Source organism: Musca domestica, unplaced genomic scaffold, assembly GCF_030504385.1.
Source record: "Musca domestica strain aabys unplaced genomic scaffold, Musca_domestica.polishedcontigs.V.1.1 69, whole genome shotgun sequence".
Taxonomy (NCBI): domain Eukaryota; kingdom Metazoa; phylum Arthropoda; class Insecta; order Diptera; family Muscidae; genus Musca; species Musca domestica.
The window spans coordinates 545,411-565,358 of record NW_026712380.1 but is presented as its reverse complement, the minus strand read 5'-3'; the positions used below and the strand labels follow the sequence as shown (position 1 = coordinate 565,358).

Genomic DNA, 19,948 nt, shown 5'->3' with positions numbered 1-19,948 from the left:
AGGATTGGGATATGGAGGCAGTTTTCTAAATTTGTACTTATGTTCACGAAAAGTACTAAATGGTTCTAAATTTGGTACAGTTTCGAACATTGAAATTTGCATGATAGATGTTGCGCAGGGTTTTTGGAAATTCGAAGTTTAAGGTTACAAAAAGTTCTAAAATGTTAATCAACTTCTGAAATGATACCATTTGAACGCATAGAGCTAAAAACTTGAAATTTGGTATGAGAATCAAGTTTGTTTGGTGGATTTAGAAATATGTACTAAGTGTGCGAACTGTACTAAATGATATTGAATTTGGAAGAGTTAAGTTTAGGGTGAATGGATGAAGCTGGAATTTTGAAATTTTGTATTGAGGTCCCTGTTGGTGGCAGGCTTGTGATAAGTGCACAAAAAGTACTAAATAGTACTATATTTGGTACAATTTGGTATTGGGCGAATAGATAGTGCTTGAAATCTTAATTTTGGTATGAGGGTCGCTGTTCATGTATAACCTAGACGTAAGGAAACGGTTTTGGAAATGTGTACTAAATTGTACGAAAAGTACAAAACGGTACTAAATTTGGTCTGAGTTCTAGGGATATAGATAAAATTCTGAAATTTGTTATTTAGATAACTTTTGGTATCTGAGGTTTAGATTTGAAGGTGGGTTTGGAAATGCGTTCTATATTTGTACGAAAAGTACTAAATTTTCTATTGGGTGAAGGAATAGAGCTGAAATCCTGAAATTTGATATGGATGTCAATGTGGGTATCTTGAATTGGTATCTGGAGGTGGTTTTGGAAATGTGCACTAAAATAGTTCGAAAAGTCCTAACTGGTACTAAATTGGGTGAAGGAACAAAGCTGAAATCCCAAAATTTGATATGGATGTCAATGTTGGTGTCTGTGGTTATGATGTGGAAGTTGTTTTGTAAACGTGTACTATATAGGGTGAGACAAAAAAAAACTGCATAATTTTTAAATTTTATTAAATGAAAGCAAAAAATTTCGGAAATAGCATCAAATTTTAGAATAAGTTTAGATTTGTTCAAATTGATCACCTATGGCACGAATTACGGCCTTCAAACGGCCAATGAAACCGTCACAAGATGCCCAAATGTTGCTCTGCGATATATTGGACCATTCCTGGCAAAGCTCTTTTTTGAGGTGATAGATACTTTGGTATTCTTTAGTGCCAACCTTGCTTTCCAAAATACTCCAGACACAATAGTCCAACGGATTTGTATCCGGAGATTTTGGTGATCATTGTACGCAGGAAATGAAGCGAGGAACCTCATTTTGTAACCATTCTTGGGTGGCGGGCGCTGAGTGCGGTAATGCTGAGTCCTGTTGGAATATCCAAGGTCTGCAGCCAAAAGGTTTGCGTGCCCAAGGCTTTAATACACCCTACAGAATATTTTCGTGATAATATTGGGCATTATTCTGTCGATTAATACGAGCGGAGAGCGACCATCGGCTGTTATGTCGGCCCAAACCATCATCATGGCCGGCCCTGGAGGTATGGTGGCCAACCGAAGGTGCACATTTTCAGTTGACTCCTTTGGTAAGTAAAGACGAAGCAACTCTTTAGCTCTTTTAAGTTTATTTTCTTTCTGTTGCGGTGTAAGTTCTTGCACTTTTTGGAATTTAAATGGCTTTACCCCGACCTCATTTTTCAATATTTGCCGAATGGAATATTGGGATATGTTCAGCTCACGAGCTATTTTTCGGCCACTATGACGCGTTTCGTTCGAGTCGTTTCTTTACTTTTCGAACCATCTCTATGGATGTTGCTGTTTTCTTCCGTCTACTTCCTTGACGTCGGGCTACACTTCCAGTATCACGGTAACGAGCGATGTTACGAGACACAAAATATTTATTCACATTTAAATGCTGTAGCGCTTTTACGATAGCCACTTGTGATTTTCCAGCCAAATATAAAAAATTACACTATCACGCTTGAATTCCATCACGAATAACCTTTTATGGAAAATTCTCACCAAAATGCTTTTGTACGCTTGACAACAGCCTGAAGTTGGTTGCAGTTTTTCTCAACCTGTATGTAAAACCATGAAAGTCTGCAGTGTATGAGGTTTGGATTTTATTTTTTGTCAAACTAAAAAAAATGGGTACTTTGAGTATTAAATAGGCCTAACACCAACTGTTGGAACGAACCTAATAATTTTAAGACGGACTATTCGCTGATGATGTAGCAGGCACTTTTTAGTCTGTGTATATTTAAATGAGCTTTGTAATGCATGAGAAACTGACTGTCACACCAACTCCGAGGCGAAACTACGGATATTTGGGATGGTCGTGAGAATGTGTGAGGTTTTGAAAATTCGTACTAAAATTACGGATTATTTTGTAAATATTGCAACTTGTCCACTGATTTGTTCCCTTAAATTTTTCCAGTTTCCGATGATGTTTTTTTTTTAATCAAATGGTCTGTAATTGGGATCTTGTAAAAAAATCGTAACGAAATGCTGAAAAGAAAGCTGTCACTACCAAACATCATGTCATCCATAATGTCACTATCTTCACTTTTTGAAAGTCGGGTTTCATAACATTGGTTTGATGTACCGTCCAAGTGTCACATGTATGTCTTAATTAATATGGGAACATTAGATTAGTTATGGGTTTTATTGCCGTAATGTCCAATAACAAGCACCTCCTTAAAGTGCCACAGTTTTAATGGAACATGACATGCCACATACAAATAAAAAAACATCATATTTTTTTATTAGTCCCTACACTTGTTATATTTCTTGTTAATATTTTCTTGGAATTGTGTAAATCACGTGCCCACGTTATGCCATCGTGGAATTCCATCTAAGCTAATTTTATATCGTCTTACAAACAATGGGTGTCATGTCACAGCAATCGCACTTTTTTGTGGACCACAACTTGAATAAAAATGTTTTGTAACAAAACAACAATTGCAACTTGTCCGCTATCGCATCGTCGTTTTTCGTTTTATGTCACGATTATTCATTCATTCACTCTGTCATTCATTCACTTTGACTATCGTTTAACTGGACTACTGTTTTTTTTTACTGATTTGGAGATAAGTGTCAGCCAGCCAGTTAGACAACATCACATTATAATCTAATGCACTTCTGGGTGGCAGTTGATTTTCCGCATATTGATGGGGGTGCCCACTAAATATCTAATCATTGCACTTGACTTAATTTAAACGGTTTAACTAAATCTGTTGGTGTTTATGAATGTTTTTTGTACTTTCCCTCCTTCGGGTAATTTTCCTGGTTTAAATTTTATTGTTCTCATTTGGTATCGCATTGTGACTCACCACTAGTAAAGAATAACCGATGACGAGAAAGTAACTGATTTTTTTTAAATTTATTGATTGGAAATATAATTTATGGATTGAAATAAACGTGTCAGTATAAGGGGATGTTTGGTCTAGTCCAGAAATCTATAAAGATTAGTGAAACAACAGACTGACTAAGAATCAACGCCCAGACGAAGCGGAATCTTAAAATTCTGTCGAGGTTCAGTTTTGGTGCGTAGGCGTGTGATAAAGCTGAGTTTTTGGAAATTCATACTGAAAAGTTAGGAAAAGTACTAAAACGTACAAAAAATTTAATACTTTGTATTATACATGGTAAAATTAAGAAGGTAAAGTCATTTCAAACCAGTAAAGAAAGTCTTAAAGTCGGGCGGGCCGACTTTATGATACCCTACACCACTTTGCTAATTAAGTAGAGCTCCACATAACAATTAAAAGTTTTTATGGGAGAATTTAATCATACACTCTATGATTAGAATTATAATTTAAAGTTCAAAGGACTAAATATGCCGAAGCATTTGTATCTTTTATATTCGGAATTGTATTGCCCATTTGGTGCACAATTAATTTGAAATCGGATAAAGATATATATGGGAGCTATATCCAAATCTGAACCGATCTCGATAAAATTTGGCAAAGATATTTCTGAGCTGTATTTGATATATTTCCCTGAATATCGTTGTTACGGAGTGCATATTACGGTTGTGGGTAACAAATATAACAAATCGGATGAATAATATATATGAAAGCTATAGCTATATCTGAACCGATCTTCACCAAATTTGACATACTAGCTTCTAGACTCAATTCGTTCGTAAGTGCCAAATTCCATCCCATTTGGACATATATTAGACGTTTGGTGCACAATGGAACGGACGAAGTTATATATGGGAGCTATATCCAAATCTGAACCGATCTCGATAAAATTTAGCAAATGTATTTCTGAGCGGTATTTGATGTATTTCCACAAATATTGTTGTTGCAGAGTGCATATTACGGCGGCGGTGGACAATAATAACAAATCGGATGAACAATATATATGGGAGCTATAGCTATATCTGAACCGATTTCGATCAAATTTGGCATACATATTTTCAGCCCTAATTTGGGTGTATGTGCAAAATTCCATACTATTCGGGCTGATATTACACGTTTGGTGCACAATAAAAAGCAAATCGAACGAAGATATATATGAGAGCTATATCTAAATTTCAATAGGGTTCGTCCTTGGGTCAAACAAAAGATCTGTGCAAAATTTCAACTGGATCGGGCAATAAATGCGACCTGTACTTTATTTACAAAAATACATGGACAGACGGACGGACATGCATAAATCGATTCAGAATGTGATTCTATGCAGATCATCAAAAGGAACAATGGGTCTATCTCGTTTCCTTCTGCTTGTTACAAACAAATGCACAAAGACATAATACCCTGACCACCTTGTGGTGTAGGGTATAAAAAGCATTCCCATCTCCGCATTTTTTGTAATTCACCTTGTCACATTTCACTACATAAAAACAGGTTCACATCTCTGATTTGTGTATGTACATTTGATGTATAATTACAAATTTTGACAATGAGATGTTGTAAAATGAATAATTTTTGAAAAAATTGTAAACATATGACTGCATGACTTTACCTCCTTTATTCTACCATGGTATTGGACAAACGAAATGAGAATGAGAATGAGAAATTCTGGAATTTGGATTTAGAGTCACTGATGGAGTGCAGCATTGGAAATTCGAACTTTAAGCTTACGAAAATTTATTAAATGGTAGGAAACTTCTAAAATGGTACCATTTTGTATTATAATAACGGATACATCTTTTCCTATTATTCTTTGCGAAAAAGGAAAAACTTTAAGAATATATAAATCCTTGAAAGTCTGAAGGGAAGTACGATGTATGAATAAATTGTGCATTTTGAGTACTAAAAAGTACTTTCCTAAAGACGAACTGTTTGAACGAATATAATATTGTAAGGCGAGCTTTTCGCTGGAGAAGTAACGGGTACTTACTTACTAGCTAAGGATGTACCGGGTGAGATAAAAAAAAACTGCAACAAAGTCAAAAGCCATAATTTTGACATTTTTTTTAATTTTATTGAATGAAAGCAAAAAATGTCGGAAATAACATAAAATTTTAGAATAAGTTTAGATTTCTTCGAATTGGTCACCTTTGACACGAATTATGGTCTTCAAACGGCCAATGAAACCGTCACACGCTGCCCGAATGTTGCTCTGAAGTATTTTGGTCCATTCCCGGAGAAGCATTTGCTTGAGGTGATCGACACTTTGGTATTTTTTAGTGCCAACCTTGCTTTCCAAAATACTCCAGACACAATAGTCCAACGGATTGGTATCCGGAGATTTTGGTGGCCATTGTGCGCTGGAAATGAAGCGAGGAACCTCATTTTGTAAACATTCTTGGGTGGCGCGTACTGAGTGCGATGGTGCTGAGTCCTGTTGGAATGATCAAGGTCTGTGGCCAAAATTTTTGCGTGCCCAAGGCTTTAATACACCCTCCAGAATATTTTCACTATAATATTCGACATTTATTCTGATGCCACGGTCGATTAATACGAGCGGAGAGCGACCATCGGCTGTTATGGCGGCCCAAACCATCACCATGGCCGGTGCTTGAGTTCTGGTGGCCAACCGAAGATGTACATTTTCAGCTGACCTCTTGTGCAAGTAAATACGATTATTTTATTTGTTTACAAACTGCTGGACAACGGATGTTTTCTCATCGGAGAAAACCCAATTCGGCAGTTCACCACTTTCAGTCGAGCGAAGCAATTCTTTAGCTCTTTTGAGTCTATTTTCTTTCTGTTGCAGTGTAAGTTCTTGCGCTTTTGGATTTTCAATGGCTTTACCCCGAGCTCATTTTTCAATATTTGCCGAATGGAATATTACGATATGTTCAGCTAACGAACCATTTTTCAGCCTCTGTGCTTCTTTACTTTTCGAACCATTTCTGCTGATGTTGCTGTTTTCTTCCGCCCACTTCCTTGATGACTGGCTGCGCTACCAGTATCACGATAACGAGCGATGGTACCAGACACAAAAGATTTATTCACATTTAAATGCTGGAGTGCTCTAACGATAGCCACTCGTGGTTTTCCAGCCAGATATAAAGAAATCACACTACCAAGATTGAATTCCATCACGAATAACTTTTTTTCTGGAAAATTCTCACCAAATAGCTTTTGTACGCTCGTAAAGAATATAATGAGCTGCCACTGGAATAGTTTTAAAAGCTGTCGGACGAGTGGCTTAGAAATCTGAAGTTGGTTGCAGTTTTTTCATATAAACCTGTATATAGTTTTCAAGTTTTTCTTTTTTTCGGAGAGAATAATCGGAAAATGTTTACCGTTTACACCAAAAAATCTTGGAAATCTTTCACGTTGATGTTTCTAAAACCACCTCCATACCTTAACTCCAGATACCAACAGAAACTTTTTGGTATTCCAGCTCAATACATTGAATTTATTAAAATTATTACTTTTCGTATAATTTTGACTTGCGTTATGATTATTGAAGCTTTTAACCCTTTATGGGGGAGGTTCCGAAAGGGTTAGCCAATATTGTACATTTCGAATCTGACCTAAGTTTGATGTAAATATAACAAGGTGTTAGATTTGACCTATATCGACTACATTGCATGAAATATATGATAATTTTTGGAAAATCTTCAAATGCGCGCCAGATATTGTGGACCGAAGTATTCCGCTTCTTTTAATACTGATATAAAATATTGGGATGTGAAAATTTAAAGAAAATCGAACATATTTATACAATTCTCTAAGAATAATTGTAAGTCATAAGTTTAACCAGGAAAGGTGGACCGAATTTTTTTATTAGATCTATTGTTAGAGAAATATTGAGATACAAGAATCGTTCATTTCAAAATGTTGACCTTTGTGACGAAGATACAGGAAGAAGTGAACCGATAAATTCCATCTTCACACTAGATGGAAATATTGAAATTTGAGAAGCTTAGAATGAATCGGATGTGTATTTCGCATTTCATGAGAGTTTGGGTTGTTCGAAATTTTGGACGGTTGTTGGGGAGGCGCCACAAGGAATGAGCCGACGTCTTCAATCTTCACAATAGATCTTGTGTCAATAGATATATTGGAGTGTGACTAGATTGGAAGGTATCAGAGGTTCATTTCGCGTTTTACGAGCTTCATGACTATTCAAAATTTTTGAACCGTTGTGGAGGAGGTACCATATGGAATGTACCATATTTAGACCGTTTTTTGTTTTGATAAAAAATATAAAGATGTGGGAAATTTAAAGACAATCGGACTTTTATTTCACATCTAATAAGACGTATAATTATTTCAAATATTAACCCTTTGTGGGGGAGGTACTTGATGAAATGGGCCGATATTCTCCACCAAGTACTGTCAAAAATATTGGGATTTGCAAAGTTTGTCCAAAATCGATTGATGCTTTTTCTTTCTATGAGGTAAATTATTTTCTTAAAAAAAAATAGTTTTTGAGGAGAAGGTACCAGATGAAGTGGATCAATATTGTCCATCTCCGAACTCGATCTAAGTTTGATAATAATATTACCATGTATCAAGTTTGGATCAAATCGGATACTCTCTTCGAGAGTTATCATTATCAGCAGACGGATGGACGAACGGACGGACACCTCTAGATCGAATCCAAAGGTCCTAAAACGGATTTGGTCCAAAGAGGCCTAGCGTTTAGTCATAACAAATGATATATACCCTCAGTACCCATATGAATGAGGATATAAGAAGCTTTCATTAACGTTGTCTAGACATAACATGTTTTAAAATTCTGTAATCAATTTATTCACTCCTAACTTACTTTTGAGCTCAGAGAATAATTACTTTCCACCTAAAATAATTATTATTGCAAAAACAAAAATCGAATATTTCCAATCAGAAATTTTCCCAAGCTAATCATTTCAACAAAATGCACATGGTTCGACATGACCCTCGTTCCCTATTTGTTAATTGACACTTTAGATCTTGCGATGTTTATCTCAACAACTTTTTTTTATCACTTTGCATCTGTTAAAGACTACCGTTGTTGTTGTTGTTGCTCCGTTGTTTGCAATTCATTTATAGTGAATCATTTATTGCTTTGTTGAGGTGTGTGTGTGTGTGTCTGTGTGTTTTGATTGTTTGAACATAGAATGCTGCCGCATCTCAGATAGATACCCAGTAAACAATTTTTGCCGAATTCGGTCCGATTTCTGTCAGAATCTCTGAAAAAATGTCCGATTCTGATTCCGAATTCCTTCCGATTTCGGTACAAAAGTTGTATGGACGTGGTCACCGAATTCGGAAAGATTTTCTGAAAAAAATCTGAAAAAATATTAGATTTTCTGGACGAATTCGGTCCGAATTCGGTGAAAATTCTTGAAAAAATAGGAGAAAAAATTAGATTTTCGGAAAAGATTCGGATGACAACTCCGAATTTCTGAAAGAAATCGGGCAGAATTCGTCTGGAAATTCGGCGGAATATTCAGATTTTCTCAAAGAAATCGGTCAGAATTCGAAAGAAAATTCGGAATAAAATTCAGATTTTCTGAAAAAAAAACGCTCAGAATTCGGGAAAAAGTTCAGATTTTCTGAAAGAAATCGTTCAGAATTCGGAAGAAATATCGAAAAAATCGTCACACCACTTAAAAATGAAAAAAAAAAAACACATATTTATTTAAAAAACAAACAATTTATTTCGGGTTTCGTAAAAATGTAGTTTAAATATTACATCTATAATACATTTACATTATAAATATTATTTTTATTAGGAACATAACATACAGTAGCACGTTTCTGTTTCAACTGCTAAACAAGAACTAAAAATAAAAAGCAGTGCACACAGAAAACCGGTATGTAGTTGTTTTTGCAATTTTTTTCCATCATATTTTTTTGGGAACGAAAGAGAAAGAGGCTTATTTACAACAACAACAAAACGCACATTTTTACAACGGAAAATCTAACAGTTCACAATAACAATAACAAATAGCATTTTTGCTTTGCGCTTTGTTGTTGTTGAGATCTTGAAATGAATGATCACAACAACAACTACTATGGGAGAGAATGTGTCAAACCACCACCATCCGTTTACATGTGGGAGAGAATATGCCAGAGCAATAGACAATCTACTCTCTCCGTTTGTACATTTTTCGAGTTTTTTTCGCTTAAAAACACAGGAAAATGTGCAGAAATTCTAAAAAAAAAAACGTTTAGAAAATCGGACCAATTTCTATCAGAAATTTCTGAAAAAAACGTCAGAAATTTCGGAAAAAAATCTAAAATCAGAGCAGTCGGAAAAAATTGTTTACTGGGTATTTCTGCTCCCCGGCATTGTTTGCCACGTTATTTTACGTTTATTTTTTTTTTTTGTATCGGAAAAGCACAGCTCAAATTGAAACGGTGCTCGATGTCTCCTCCTCAGAAACAAAAGTTAGACTACCAAAACAATTAAAAATGGTTAAATTAATTTTTACTACAACAAATTCACTGATTGTTGTTAGTGTTTTACAATTGTATGCTCCACACATTCGATTCGATGTGATTTGATTTTTTTTTGGTAAATTTATTTCCGGTCTATGTGACTCTCTCTCACTCTCTCTCTCTGTTCCCTAGATGAGCATAGCCGTAGTTATAGTACTAAAAAAATGGCAGTAGGAACAACAACCACATCACATTTCCATAGTTCAAAGCCATTAAGCCAATGTCGGTCTATAACCAAGTATCAGTCGATATTTAAACGTTTGAAGCGTCGCTTCGTGTGTGTTTGCGTGTTGTGTTGTGCTGTCCTGTGTTCCGTGCTTAACCAAATCTCAGATGGTCATAATTTCGAATTTGAATAACCAAAATAAATAACAATCAAAAATTTCTACAAAGAAAATTAGTTAAAAAAGAAACGAAAAAAAAACGTTAATAAACATAGATCGGGGTTTTTGATGTGAAATTTGTTATCCAAGCCATTGTTATTTTTAGATTTTAAGCCGGCATTCCTAAACTTCACGTGTCCCACATTAGCTTTTAGCTGTGTTTTCTTTCGTAACTTTGCTTTTATGGAAATTAAATAAACAGAACAAAATTAAATTTATTTAAAATCTGAGCCAACATCCATACAGCATGTCCGAGGAGGCTTTAGTGGTAAGTGGCATTAGAAATTCTGTAGCAACAAAAAATGTTCCACTCAATAACGAGTTCTCGCCATCAAAAGTGTTTGATTTAGGAATATTTGGAAGAAGAGAAGATCAAAAAATTCTCATGGTTGACTATGTTGGAATTTATAAATTTAAATTTGAATTTATTATGAGTACCTACAAATTTTTTGCAAGTCATTATGACAAACCTTTTCGAACAATCGCCTGAAGGAGTAAGAAAAGTTAACAGTGGAAAATTTTCAAGAAGAGTTTCATTTTTGGCACTAGTGAAACCTCATTGCTTGGAAACTATTGCAATAGAGCGAAAGGAAACTAAACTGCTTAAAAATAATTTAAAAAAATCCGATTTGAAAAGTGTTTGCCCGACATAGAAAGGAGTTGGTTTTCTATAGCATTAATTCCTCTAGCATTTGCCCCTCGTCTAGAACCTTTGCCCTTCCCGCCGTCGACTAACTAACTCATCGTTAATGGAGAATTCTTCAGAAGTTAGTGTAAATACTGTTTTGACAAGATTCGAAGTTCTGCGTCATATTTTGAACGACTCCGGAGTCGACTATAGAAAATCACTTGATGCCCGTTACCTGAGAGTATCCTCTTTCAGTCCATATTCCTCATTTACTCAAAGAGTGGTTTCTGGTTTTGTTTTTTTTTTCACAATTCCACGGCCAGACGAAATGGCTGAAGCAAAAATATTGAAATTTTGCCCGAAAGTCCAGTCTTGGTACGTAGGTGTGCGATAAGGCTGGGTTTTTGGAAATTCGTACTAAAGGGGTACGAAAAGTACTATAATGTATTAAAAATTGAATTGAATATTGGAAAAGCGGAATGAGCTAGAATTTTGAAATTTAGAATGAAAGTCACCCATAGAGAATAGTTGTAAGAAAGGATTTTTGAAAATTTGAACTTCAGGGTTACGAACAGTTCTAAAATGGTACCATTTGGTATTATATCAATGAATAGAGCTAATAAGAATCAAGGTTGAAAATATGTTTTATATATGAAGGTGATTTTGGAAATGAGTACTAAATGGTACTAAATTTGGAACAGTTTGGTTTAGGATGAACGGATGAAGCTGGGATTTTGAAAGTTTGTATTAGGGTCCCTGTTGGCCGTAGGTTTGTGATAAAGTAGCGGTTTTTAAATGTGTACTACAAGTGTACGAAAAGTACTAAATAGTAATATATTTGGTACAATTTGGTATTGGGTAAACAGATAGAGCTTGCAGTTTGAAATGTTGTGTTAGGGTCGCCGTTTATGTGTAAGCTGGACATAAAGAGGTGGTTTCGGAGATGTGTTCTATAATTGTACGAAAAGTACTGAATTGTATTGGGTTAAGGTACAGAGATCAAATTCTGAAATTTGATATTTAAATTATTTGTGGTATCTATGTTTGATATTGGGCGATTGTTTGGAAATGCAAGCTATGCGAGCATTGGTACGAAGAGTACTAAATGGAACTAAATTTGGTATTGGATTAAGGAGGTAGAATCCTTAAATTTGATATTGAAGCCTCTATTGGTATCGGGAATTGAGAAAAATATGTGATTTTTGAAATATGTACTATAACTGCACGAAAAGTACTAAACAGTACCCAATTTGGTATTGGATTGGAGCGCTGAAATCCTGAAATTTGATTTGGGCTTTCACTGTTGGTGTCTGTGGTTGAAAAAAGGAGCTGGGTTTGGATATGTACCAAATGGTACTAAATTTGGTAACAAAGGAAATTAAAGAGCTGAAATCGTGAATTTTGACATTTACGTGATTGCTGATATGTGAAGTTGAGATATGGAGAAAAGTACTAAATGCTCCAAAATTTGGGAGTGGGTGAAGGGATATAGCTCAAACCGTGAAATGTAATATTGCGATAATTGTTGCTGTCTAGATATGAAAACGAGTACTAAAATTATACGAAAAGTACTATATGTAACTAAATTTGGTATTGAGTGAATGTATAGACCTGGAATTCCGAAATTTGATATTGAGGTAATTTTGTAAATGCGTACAAAAATTGTTCGAAAAGTACTAAACAATACTATTTTTGGAACACTGTTGGTGTCTAGGATGGAGAAATTTAGATTGTTTTTGATATGCGTACTAAATCTTAATAAATTTGGTATTCGGTGAAGGAATAGAACTGAATTTCTGAAATTTGATATTGTGGTCACTGTTGGTTACTAGGGTTACATATGGAGGCGTGAAAATAGTTATGAACAGAGAAATTGGTGCCGGTCCATTGTGCAATGGTTTTGCTAATATTCTCCCCGATAAACCTCAAAATTATATATTTCGAAGCCTTTCTAGTGTAAAACGTTTTCCTATCATTTTTCCCGAGAAAGGAAAATCTTGAAAAATATATAAAACCTTGAAAGTCGGGAAATTTGGTACAATGTATAAAGTTTTGATTAACAATATTGTCAAACTGATCAAATTGTGCATTTGGAGTACTAACAAGGCCTAACAAGAACTGTTGGAACAAATCTCCAATTTTAAGGTAGACTTTTTAATCAAAAAGTTAATCTTTTGTGGGGGAGATACCAGAAGAAGTGGACCGATAAATTCCATATTCACAACAAATCTCGAGTTCAGAGAAATACATAGTTAAACCAAATATGAGAGATAGAATTACTAAAAATTAAGAACCTTTGTGGGGTTGTACCAAAATAGGTAGGACGAAATGTATCATCTTCACACTAGGTCTTGCATTATAAAAAATATTTGGATGTTTGAAATTTGAAAAGAATCCGATGCTTTTTTGACATTTTTAAGAGCGTTTAGCTAATTCGATATTTTGACTCTTTATGCGGGATGTACCAGAAGAAGTGGACCGACATATCCCATCTTCACAACATATCTTGTCTTAAGATTAATATGGAAACTGGAAAAACTTATTTAAAATTTTGATCCGTTGTGGGGAGGATCAGAGAGAATGATCTGATATATTCCATCTTCACACCAGATCTTGTGTTGGTAGAAATATGGAGGGAGATACTTGATGGAGTGGTGCCAATTTTTGCACCTGACCTTGGACTGATCAAAATATTACGATTTACAAAGTTTGCACATGAGTTAAATTATTTTCAGTGAGAATTAACCTTTTGTGGGGGAGGTCCCAGAAGAAGTGGATATTGTCGATGTTACCCATCCCCAAACTCGTTCTAAGTTTCATAATAATATTACGATGTATCAAATTTGGACCAAATCGGATACTCCTTTCGAGAGTTATCGTACCCACCAGCCAGCCAGACGTACATACAGACATCCCTAGACTGACTCCAAATGTCCTGAACCAATTTTGCCCTGGAGTTTAAACCAGTTATTACGCCATATGAAATAATTACGATGGGTTCTACTACTTTCAAAGGGGTTTCTATTGAAAATAGGCCTTTCAGAACTTTATTTATTGGCGGAAGACGTCTCAATGCACCTTCTATATATTGCAAGGTTTTCTAAAGATTATAAGGACTTTCAAAAGGGTTTCAGTTGACGGAATTCCTTCCGATTTTTTATGGAAGAATTTAGTTATAGATACTTGACTATCAACATTTTTTTTTTTTTGGAAAATTTTATAAATATAAGACATTTCCTATAAAATTTCAAATCGGTCTTTAAAAAAATATATTCTGCAAAGATAATCATCTTTCAAAATCTTCATTTCATTTATTTTAGTTTTTGATATTTTAGTGTTTGAAAGTAAACGAGTTCACATGCAAATTTAATCGGTGAAATAAAACGCGTGCCTGGTACTAATTTTGATTTTGATAGCATCCAAATCGTTGAAGAGATTTTAACTTAACGTTAATGCAGCTCATTTGAATTTACTCATCCATTACGATAAATATGTTTTAGACATTAATAGTTTCAATTTTTTTAATAATACTTAATCATATCCGCATTATAGGAAAATATTGTATTCAGTACTAAACTGAAAGTACTGACAGCCGCAAAATAACATATTAACAATAACAATTATTATTATTAATCTAAAATTTCATAAAAACAGAGGAATGTGGTTTTGAATTATTTTTTTTTTTAATTTGCAAGGGAATTGAGAGAAATCTTCCAATATTTTCTTATTTATTTTTTTATTAAAACAACCAAAAAAATGGGCAAAGAGAGGCTTATTGAATTTTATACATGAATCTTCCACCACTAGAACTAAAAAAGTTTCGATATTGAAAACCGCAATTCCTAATACTGAAAAGAGCCCCGGCTTATGTAGACAATTTATAAATAACAAGATTTTCTCTGCTCCAGAACTGCGAATTTGATCCTAATTGTTTCTACTTTATTTTATATTATTACCCAGCAGAATTCTGACGTCACACTCATACTTGTTCACATCATGCATGCATTACGGTTTTCGTCACACAAGTGAAGTGGTTTTTCAAAACACAACAAACATATCGATTGCAGTATAGATAGACGAAAATAAGAGTCTGTTTCAAGCTTTGTTTTTATTTTTATTATTATTTTTTTTTGGCACAAGTCAAGGCCGACTGTTGGCACGCTTTGTTGAAAAGAAGGCATCAAACACAATTGCAATCATGTAGTATATCTATGAAATTCTGTCTTAAAAAGAATTGTGGAAGTTGAAAAGAAAAACGCAAACAGAATATCAAGTGGAGAGGTTCGAGTGGTAATAAATAGTGAGTGATTGTATGACGGGAGCGATAATGTGATATCCAATGCCACCTTAAATGAACTGGGACAAAATATGGAAATATCGTTACTTGGGTGGGGGAAATTGAAGGAAAACTTAAATGCACATCATCTATTTTTTTGGACAAATTGTGTCACATCTCAAAAAATTTCGTTTTGGGGAAAACGACTGAAATTTGACTTCCGGAATTCAAAAGGTGATTACACAAAAAGTATTAAAACTACATAAACAATTAGATGCAAAAAAGGTCACCAGATATCAGTGCTAATTTTTCTTTGCAAGATCAAGCATGTAAAAAATCTGTAAGTCCTTGAGTTCGTTAGATCTCAACATTTAAATTTTTATATTTTTAGTCAAATTTTAGGTCTCCAAAGGAACAATTCTAGCTTTTATCCTACACTGTACACCAAATTTAGCACCATTTAGTACTTTTCCTCCTCTCATGCATAGCGAATTAAGTACTTTTCGTACTCTTCAAGCACTCATTCCCATAAACTCCCCTTTATCTAACCCACAGTGACCTTTGTATAAAAATTCAAAAATGCACCTATATTCCTTCATTAAACCCTTAGTCATATGGCTACAGAGGTTATATATCATTTGTTACGGCCAAAACGTGTCTTATCGAAATAACTTATTTAGACCCTAGGACATTTGGAGCCAATCTGTTGGTGTCCGTCCGTCTGGCGTCCGTACGATAACTCTCGAGGAGAGTAACCGATTTGATCCAAACATGGCACATGGTTATATTATTATCAAACTAAGATCGAGTTCAGAAATGGGCACTATCGGTCCACTCCTTCTGGTACCTCCCCCAGAAAATGTATTTTTTTATACAAAACTATTTACCTTATACCGGGTGAGAAATTTTATTGAATGAAAACAAAAAAATCGGAAGTAACATAAAATTCTAGAATGAATTTGGATTTGTTCGAATTGGTACCTTTGGCACGAATTATGGCCTTCAACCGGCCAATGAAACCGTCACATGCTGCCCGAATGTTGATCTGCAGTATTTTGGCCCATTCCTGGCGAAGCTGTTGCTTGAGGTGATCGACACTTTGGTATTTTTTAGTGCCAACCTTGCTTTCCAAAATACTCCAGACACAATAGTCCAACGGATTGGTATCAGGAGATTTTAGGGGCCATTGTGCGCTGGAAATGAAGCGAGGAACCTCATTTTCAACCATTCTTGGGTGGCGCGGGCTGAATGCGATGGTGCTGAGTCCTGTTGGCGTCCAAGGCTATTATATTCGGCATTTATTCTGATGCCAAGGTCGATTAATACGAGCGGGCAGCGACTATCGGCTGTTATGGCGGCCCACACCATCACCATGACCGACGTTTGAGTTCTGGTGGCCAACTAAAGGTGCACATTTTCAGCTGACCTCTTTGGCAAATAAACACGATCATTTTGATTGTTTACAAACTGCTGGACAACGAATGTTTTCTCATCGGAGAAAACCAAATGCGGCAGTTCACCACTTTCGGCCAAACGAAGCAACTCTTTAGCTCAGACTCAAAAAGTCTATTCTCTCTCTGTTGCGGTGTAAGTTCTTGCACTTTTTGGAATTTGGTTGCAGTCTCACCCTATAAATTGGAGAGTAAGGTGGGTTTATGCATTTTTCCCATTTCCAACTCCTCTAGTACTTCCAAAAATGAATACACAAATCTGAATATAATGTCTAAATTAAAAATATGCTTATATATTTTATAGAGGAGGATTTTTTGATGCAATTTTTATTTTTTTTAAAATCTGGTTCAAAACCTTATTAGGAATACGCTCACGACTGAAACTCCATTACCTTGTTAGAGATGACTTAGTAGATGACTTTTCTCCATCCATTACATAGAAATATATCGTTCTATATTTCATAAAACTTGATGTGTTACAAATTGATGGTCGAGGTTAATTATACAAACGTAGGGTATCACATCACCGAATAACAGTTAATTTCACCTTATGCAATATCTCGTGTTTTACAAAATGTATACAACAATTTTTTATGCAAAAATTATTTTAATTTTTTTTTTAATTTTACCTGAGGTAAACTACACACTATTATTAAAATAAAAACCAACAGCAACAAATAAACCCACAAACAAATACCAACATAAAACCATCACCTGTACCATTAACACACCGACAGGCAGACACACGAACAGAAATACCATTGAATGTAGCTATTTTTTTTAACTTTAGCAAAAAGCTTAATAACAAACATTCGATAAACCTCTTGTTCAGTTCAGCATGACGGTCTGTCTGTCAGTCATTAAGTGCTTGAATTTTACAATGAAAGTGTAAATGACCCACTTTACAAAGAGAGAGAGAGACATATCAGCCGAAACAGATATGCCGGTTTACTCGTTTTGCGCATTTCTTTTTTTGGGAGAGAGGAGGGACAGAATGGATGATTTGTGGAAGCGGTGTTGGTGTCGATCCCGCCAACTTCAAATCATAATTTCCAAATGATGACTAATATTTAATGATGGCCTCCCTTAATGGTATTTTCCGTGATAACACCTACAAATTCCAACCACTCATATTTAAATCATTTACAAACAGCAAAATAATTAGCTAAGGTCAGTTATAATGACAAAATGGAAGAAACATCATTTATTTTTTAAAATTTCTTGTCGGAAAAGAGTCATTATTAATTAGCTTTCCTGTCGTCGTATGCCACGTGAAGAGTTTGCTCTAAATTGTCTTTAATATGACCATTATTTCATAACCTAAAGGTACATCCTATTTTTGAAGATCAATGATCTACTACATCCGGTATCCATTACTATCATACTTATGTAATTTTGGTTTTTGTAGCAGATATATGGTTGTTATGGAATGTGATGGAGTTGCTTTTGGGTGAGTAAATTCGGCTATTGTGGGAAAGTGTAATTTCAAATATTTCAAGGACACATTATATTTCAAACTTGTAGGAATTGTGAAAAAGTGATTTCTGAAAACCTTAAAAAAACATGGGCCTGATATTTGTTATTCACAGAGTATTCCATACGAGTTTAATTCGAAATAGTTAAATGCTAAACATTCTCCGGCAGCGGAAATTGTAACTCCATTAAATTATGTGTGAAAATAACTCTAACTGCAAACGGATTTGAGTATATGGATAAGATTGCGTCCAAATGAGCTTGAAATCCTTCGCTTTTTGGTATTGAAAATGGTTACATAAATGAGGGCGAATTTTGTATAGCCCCCTGTATATGTTTTAGCATTGTTCGAGTGGATGTCGAGGAATAGTGAAAAATTTACACCCAATTTACTCTCCACTCTTTACACCCTACATCACATACAGGGTGAGATAAAAAAACTGCAACAAAGTCAAACGCCATAATTTTTACATTTTTATACCCTACATTACAAGGTGGTCAGGATATTATGTCATTGTGCATTTGTTTGTAACAGGCAAAAGGAAACGAGATAGACCCATAGTTCATTTTGATGATCTGCATAGAATCACATTCTGAGTCGATTTATGCATGTCCGTCCGTCCGTCTGTCCATGTATTTTTGTGAAGAAAGTACAGTTCGCATTTATTACCCGATCCAGATGAAATTTTGCGCAAATCATTTGTTTGGCCCAAGGACGAACCCTAGTGAAATTGGAGGAAATCGGTAAAAATTTAGATATAGCTCCCATATATACCTTCGTCCGATTTGCCTTTTATTGTGCACCAAACGTGTAATATCAGCCCGAATAGTATGGAATTTTGCACATGTATCCAAATTAGGCCTGAAAATAAGTATGCCACATTTTATCGAAATCGCTTCAGATATAGCTATAGCTCCAATATATATTTTTATTTTAGTCCTCCGCAGACATAATATGCACTCTGCAACAACAATATTTGGGGAAATATATCAAACACAGCTCAGAAATACCTTTGATAAATTTTATCGAGATCGGTTCGGATGGTACGAGACACAAATGATTTATTCACATTTAAATTCTGGAGTGCTCTAACGGTAGCCACTTGTGGTTTTCCTGCCAAATATAAAGAAATCACACCATCAGGCTTGAAACAAATGCCACTGGTCAAAAACTTTGCAGAGCTCAATAGCGTAATTTTCCAAAATGAATTTTGAAATAAGGGGGCTTCCAACATATTATAGTGTTGTAGTGTATCACTTGGTCTGCTCCGCACATCTATAGCCTTGGCTTAAATTTTCTAGAAATGTGAAAACTCCAGATTTACCCAATATGAGCCCCAGTGCATTTTTGAAAAATTTTGACAGATAGAATTGTGGCCAAAATACCGATAGTTAGGAGATACTGTTACACTTAAACCAGATGTTGTGCATTTTCAATACCAAACACAAACTTGTATCCCAAATTTCAAGTCAAATAATATGACCTGAATGTTAATGTCGACAGACATAGCTAATTCTTACTTTAATTCTATGTTGATCAAAAATCTGTATACTTTATGGGGTCTTAGAGAGATTTTTTGTCGAAAAGCAATTTTTTATCTGAGATCTTTCAACTTATTGTGATTTTGTTTATTAACCGGTTGTCCCGATAATATTGATATTTTGGAATGTCGAATGAAAAATAAATTCCTCGGTCTTTATCGCATATGTGTAAAATGAAAGAGGGTGGGAGTCAACAGACTCCGATTTATTGCCCCAAAGTCAGTTCGATGCTTCCAATGACGCAAAAACGTAGTTTCACAGATGGTCTGCTTCCGAATAACTCAATGCATTCGAAAACAAGTAAGCAAAGGATAGTCCTGCGGGACTGACCATGATACTCTACAACACTACAATATGTTAAAAGCCCCTTTATATCCAAATCCATTTTGGAAGATTT

The 19,948-nt window shown here is 35.0% G+C and overlaps 1 protein-coding gene across 6 annotated transcripts in view; it reads left to right on the top strand.

The window, feature by feature from the left end:
* LOC101899801 (peptide transporter family 1) overlaps positions 1 to 19,948 on the top strand; it is a 48,563-nt gene that overhangs the window by 11,327 nt on the left and 17,288 nt on the right. Inside the window, exon 1 of one of the 6 annotated variants that reach the window (XM_059129789.1) lies at positions 10,033 to 10,449. The exons of the other annotated variants lie outside the window; for them this stretch is intronic. Coding sequence (XP_058985772.1) covers positions 10,429 to 10,449 — 21 coding nt within the window. The 5' untranslated portion in view covers positions 10,033 to 10,428. Of the gene's footprint in view, positions 1 to 10,032; positions 10,450 to 19,948 lie in introns of those variants that run through there. 6 annotated transcript variants of the gene reach the window in all.